The 6,602-nt window shown below is 33.5% G+C and overlaps 1 protein-coding gene across 1 annotated transcript; it reads left to right on the forward strand.

The window, feature by feature from the left end:
* Positions 1 to 1,189: 1,189 nt before the first annotated feature.
* On the forward strand, positions 1,190 to 6,134 carry LOC104109848 (beta-amyrin 28-monooxygenase-like). The gene is made up of 4 exons (XM_009619217.4): positions 1,190 to 1,775; positions 3,111 to 3,566; positions 4,160 to 4,347; positions 5,610 to 6,134. The coding sequence occupies exons 1-4, from the start codon at positions 1,265 to 1,267 to the stop codon at positions 5,907 to 5,909; spliced, it is 1,455 nt and encodes a 484-aa protein (XP_009617512.1). The 5' UTR covers positions 1,190 to 1,264; the 3' UTR covers positions 5,910 to 6,134.
* Positions 6,135 to 6,602: the final 468 nt, after the last annotated feature.

A 6,602-nucleotide genomic window follows, 5' to 3' on the forward strand; every position in this document is an offset into this window, starting at 1 on the left:
GGTGTTGTTGTCGACCCTCTATGTTGTTTGATTTGCGGGAGCGCCGGGAGAAACTGGACCTTGTCCATTTGCGTTATTGGAAGCATCCGACAATGCATGCTTTATTTCTGTCATAACCTTATCCTGCCGTGTGAGATGACCTAGAATGACCTCTTGTTGCTCTTGCAGGACCCTTACCACTTCAATAACATGCTCCTCTTTAGCATCATCAGGACTCGCTTCCCGAACATGTCGCGGGTACCGCCTGCAGTGGACCGGCGTAGCATTGTTTCCCTCATCGCGGGTGTTAGTGATTGAATCCTCGTGGTGAGGCTAGTCTCCTTGGGCCTCAAGATCGTGTGTGTTGATAACACCATTATCTGCCATTTTCTGTGATTTTTTGCTAAGAACAAATAATCAAAACAGGTTAGTAAAAGAGGCAAGGACCAACTTAATTACACGACTGTCTAGGCCCCACGATGGATGCCAAACTGTTTACCCGTAAAACGATACAGTTGAATTTATACGTGTCTTCTAGACAAGGGAATTAATTCGATCCTGAAATAATACAAGAATTGAAGAAATATGCAATACCTAGCCTTGAGATGAAGATGAAATAGCAGAAACAGTAATTCTGGGAGTATGGCTTCCGGGCACAATAATAATAAAATCAAAAAAGTAAGAAGGTAAAATTGTATAAAGTTTTGAATAGATTATAACGTCAGTTTTTCAGAAAATTCGTCCCCCTTACAATGATAACAGAGCTCACTATTTATAACTGCACCTAAGGAACAAGGTCTTAGGATCATTCCCTTCTTTAATGTCAATTATAAGGGTCATTGAAGAATGTGTAACGGTGAGCATAAATGACAAACTCTTTGTAACGGGCAGCGTACTAAATGCTGGCAGATATTTATTGTATCTTTATGAGCGTCATTCTTTCCGATAACAAATGGAACAGTTGTCTTCGATTTTAGTTATCCTCTGCCTTCGACTCCACGTGCCACTCTTTAATGCAATTATTTAGCATAACATATTTTGCCCCGTACAACTCCCACCGTGACAAATGTTTATACAATAAATATATTCCAATAGATTCTTTATTAAATAGAACTTGACATTAGAAGCAAAAAGATCTGCTCTAACTTTTGGTTCAGAATAAGCACTATGTGTCATAAAAACAAACAGGAGCGGTGTATTTATGTACGCCACGGAATGTTCTATAACACAGTAGTAGAAACTATAGTAACTGCTATTTATAATCGACAACAAGGTAATATAAAAAATGCATTCATTCTCAAACATGGCTTCAATTGACTTACCATCTGTTTTCATATTGCTTTTAGTAATCACAATTTTTATAAGTTTCTTCCTCAGAAGGAAGAAAAAGACACTGAATTTTCCTCCTGGAAGCAGCGGATGGCCAATTGTTGGAGAAACACTGGATTTTCTCAGAGCAAACCGAGAAGGCAAGCCAGAGAAATTTGTAGAAGACAGAATAGAGAAATACAAGTCTAAAATCTTCAAGACTTCGATAATGGGGGAGAATGTCGTTGTAATTGGGGGTGCTGGGGGTAATAAGTTCTTGTTTAGCAATGAAAACAAGAAAGTCAATGTTTGGTGGCCTGTAACTATTAGAAAATTGTTAGGACCTTGTTTGATTACTAGTGTTGGAGAAGAAGCCAAACTCATGAGGAAGATGCTTTCTTATTTTATTAGCCCTGATGCTTTTTCGAGACTCTACACCAAAACCATGGAAGTTGTTGCCCTGGACCACGTCGACAAGTATTGGGAAGGTAACACATCAGTCACATACTTCCTCCGTTCACTTTTACTTATCACGTTTTAACTTTTTATGCCTCTTAAAAAATAATGATTGACATGATAATTTTATCACAATAATCCTATTAATTAATACTCAATAATTGAATCCAAATTTCCAAATAACTTCCAAAGAAAAAAATATTACAAAGAATAAGAGAATAAAAGATAGTTTTAGTGGACTTTTGTGTTTAACGAAGAGAATAATGAAGAGTTCTATGTGAATTCCAATATTGAGCATTGGAAAGGTACAATTGACTATTATTTATTCAAGAAATGTTGGTTAATGAATTAAGGTTAAACATGAAAAAAATTATCTTTTCTTGATATGCGTAAAGTGACAAGTAAAAATAAAAATTTATTTTTAGTATACCTGTCAAATAAAAATGAACGGAGGGAGTAATATTTTAGTCTTGCTTGATATTTATATACTATTCTTTCCGTTCCAATTTATTTAATGGTGTTTGACTAAACCCGAAATTTAAGAATAAAAGAAACACTTTTAAAACTTTATGATCTAAAACAGTGCATAGAATTTTATGTCGATATAAATTATCACAATTAAGGATAAAATAAAAAAATTATAAGTTAAATTATTATTAAATATAAAAATATTTTATTCTTTTTAGGACAGATCACATAAATTAAAACAGATAGAGGTAGTAAAAATGTAGGAACGGTTAATATTAGAGAAAGTATACTATTATGTAATACTTATTAGATTGGGACGGATTTGAATAGAACAGATTAAAAATTCCTATAGCTGACTGATGCCGGTTTACTAACATGAGATTAAGGCTTAGTTCTTACTATTGTTGTAACAATTCCTTGAACACCCACATCCTCCAACCGTCAAACTCAACTTATGAAACACATTAGAAACTAAGACTACAATATGGCATTTTTGAACAAATTAGCTTAACAATCATTTTTTTCTAGAATAGATTTTGTATAATATTAACAAATCAAAGTATATCATTAAATTATTGTAGTTCTAAAGATTAATAATATTATCTAACTTTTAATTGGAGCGTATAATATAAAATAAAAAATGAAGATACTTGTAAGGAAAATAACTTTTGTCATAAGTGAGAGAGGTCATTTTTTTCCTTTCACTATTAAACAAACATTCGGAATATATTTTTTATGAAAAATAGCTTTTGTAATATCAAGTATTCCCAAATTAAAGGAGGGTCTAATGTTGGGAATCAGTCGATATTACCAATATAAGAACTCCTGTAACAACCTATCCAATATAGCAATTACTATTGTATTTAATCTTTTTCTTTTTGTGCTCTATATTTATGAAGGTAAAGAGCAGGTGAAGGTGTACCATCTCCTCAAATTATACACTTTCAAAGTGGCATGTCAGCTATTCATGAGCATTGAAGACCACAATGAAATTGAAAAGCTTTCAACACTTTTCAACATTTTCTTGAAAGGATTAATAGCAATCCCTGTAAATTTACCTGGTACAACTTTTCACAAAGCAACTAGAGCTGTAGTTACTATCAGAAAAGAACTATTGCAAATAGTCCGAAAAAGAAGAGAAGCCTTAGAACAAAAGACAGCTTCACCTTCACAAGATATTTTGTCTCATTTGCTTTCCTTCCCAGATGAAAATGGAAAGTTCATGTCTGAACTTGTTATTGTTAATAACATATTGTTGCTGCTCTTTGCTGGCCATGACACTTCAACTGTAGCTCTTACTTTACTCATTAAGAGACTGGGAGAGCACCCTCAAGTTTATGAAAACATTCTGCAAGGTCAGTACTTCAGAAAGCTGTTATCTAGCTATATGAAATATCTTAATTTACGTTTTTTTGTATACGAAATATCTTAATTTTATTATCTGTCATACTTTGTGGTCATTTATAACTTTACCGTCAATAAATTATCTCGTACTTATCCGTCAACTTAACGAAGCTCCAATGTTGAATGATCGGGTTCATGTGTCAAAATACTTTTGAAAAAGGTCACTATGGTTTAAAATTACCTTTAGTTATACTTTGGTTAGGGTGTCTAGTTACGATAAGCAGAGGTGGAGCCAGAATTTGAAGATTATGGGTTCGAGATTCTAATTCTTTTTAGTTACTGAGTTATAAAATAATAATTTGTACATATTCCATGAATTCCACAAAAGAAATACAGAGTCTGCACAAAAGTTAATGGGTTAGGTCGAATCCGTAAACATAGGGGATAAGGGCAAGTACGAAACAATTTGCTAAGGTATACATAGTCTTAAAGAGTAATGAATGTTAAAACTAAGATATTTCATATATAGTAGAGGAATATCTTTAACCCTTTTATCAATTTATTTATTAATTTATTTGCTGATCATTGGGATTATGAAAAGCAGAGCATATTAAGATAGCTTCAGCGAAAAAAGAAGGGGAGTCTTTGAACTGGGATGATATACAGAAAATGAAGTATTCGTGGAACGTACTTTGTGAAGCTACGAGACTGAAACAGCCTATAATAGGAGCTTATCGAGAAGCAATTGTTGATATAAATTATGAAGGTTATCACATGCCTAAGGGGTGGAAGGTACGAACATCATCTACTCTGTTTTCGATAATGTTTTCATGCACACACTTGTCTAGGGATGTCAAATAGGGCGGGCAAGGTAGGGCGGGGCAGGGCAAGCCTTGACCCGTTAAAATTTTAACCCGCCCTGCCGTGTCCCGTTTAGCATTTTTTCAAAATTTTGCCTTGCCCTGCCCTGCCCTATCATGCCATGCCCCGCCCCGCCCCCGTTTATGTATTTTTTTAATTCTTTGTTTTGTTATTCATTTTGCAATATGCTATTTTTTTGTCCTAAAAAAAACTATTTCGACTCTATTGAGACATTGCAGTTGACACGTCAATGAAAGTTGTTTATGTATATCAATTGAATAAAATGTGATTTTTATCAATGTTATATAGTTTATTAAAGAGTAAATTCCCTTATATTAATGCTTCAACTCAAGTAAATGGGTAAACTACTTAAAGACATTTTCGAAACAGTTTCTTTTCTTCAGAACCAAAAAAATTAATTTTCACGGTACCATTGCATTACTTAGTCAGTAAAATAAAATCCCAATAAGAATAAGATGTACGCATGGGTTTTGTAACAAAAAGACGCAAATTTCCATTAGTGTTACTCATCGAGCTTAAACCAGATTATACAGAAAGCTTGCCCTACTACCTGCCCTGCCTTCTTTAATATTTCAAAATTTTCAGTTTTGACCCGCCATGTCCTGCCCTGCCCCGTTTAACCATTACCCTGCCCCGCCCCGTTTAACCTTTGCCCTGCTCTGCCCTGCTTTTGCCCAGCCCCATTGCCATTCCTACACTTGTCCAACTAAATTCACAAACCATTAACCAGATAGTGTAAAGATTTTTTCTTATATCATCAGTATAGTTTATCTAGTAGGTTCTTCATCATTTTTATCACATTATTTGATAATCCATTGATGTTTAGGATTTAATTTATATAACAGACAATATAATTTGCTTTATATCGGACTAATTTAATCAATTGTAAGAGGTTACCTACCTTATTTTTCAAATTAATAATTTCACATATCGTAGATTGTTACTTGTATTTACCGTTTTAGACTAACTGATAGGGTAAAATTTTATTTTATGCTGATAGTGTACAATAATTTAGCTTATATACAATGAAGTGTAGTAAAAAATTCATTATTGTGTCACTGAACTACAAAAATTTACCTTATTAGTTTTAAAGTGAATTATTGTGAATAATTTATGCACCCATCAGCACATAGAATTTAAGCACAGTAACAACTTATATGATGTTGTAACAGTTCTACTGGAACACTACTTTAACAAGTCTGGATCCAGAGTATTTCCCTAATGCAACAAGCTTTGATCCATCAAGATTTGAAGGAGCTGGACCTGCTCCATTTTCATACATTGCATTCGGGGGAGGACCCCGAATGTGCATTGGGAAAGAGTTCGCTCGGCTAGAGATGCTCGTATTTCTGCACATCATAGTCAGGAAATTTAGATGGAAATTAGTTGTTCCTGATGAGAGAATTATATATGATCCAATGGCTACCCCTGTTGAAGGACTTCCCATTAGCCTTCAAAACCACAAGCCTTGAGATTGAACCTTTACTTTTGATGGAGATACATAAAAAGCATAGGGGAGGAACTAGCTTATAAGTTATTGGTTCACGTGAATGCAATAGCCTTATCCCTATCTTTGTATATTTATTAAGAATTTATTAAATATCTATAATTATTTTATTGTGAAACCAATTGTTATTGTATATTAACTTGAGCTTGGTATAGTAACTCATAAATTTTAAATTTTGTTTATTGAGCCACATGAATCACACACCTCCTTTTTGCATTTATGTTGTGTAGATTTTATAAAAGCTACTACTGGAAGTAATGGATCTCAAATCTCTTTTGTATTTGTGTTATGTGATAATTGACAAAAACTTCTGGAAATCTATATCCAAGCCTATTTGACAGATTTTCTCAATAGGATCTAATTCGTGTGAACTCCATATGATTTTTCAAGATAACATTACTTCGCGAATCTTCGTGGATCGAGGATTTTGATTTTAAAAATCAATAGACCTAATCAATTGATTAGTCTAACTTCCTCGTTGTTTATAACTCAACTATCTTTAGAAAATCTTTTGTCAATTCCGTATTAATATATAGAAAAACATTACTTAGCTTGAAATTGAATACTCATTGAGATGTTAATATGTCTTGCCAACCTTGCTGGTTTTTCCATCTAATTTGATTGTCAATCAAATCCTTTGAATGACAGAATTCTGGTG

This window comes from Nicotiana tomentosiformis, chromosome 1, assembly GCF_000390325.3.
Source record: "Nicotiana tomentosiformis chromosome 1, ASM39032v3, whole genome shotgun sequence".
Taxonomy (NCBI): domain Eukaryota; kingdom Viridiplantae; phylum Streptophyta; class Magnoliopsida; order Solanales; family Solanaceae; genus Nicotiana; species Nicotiana tomentosiformis.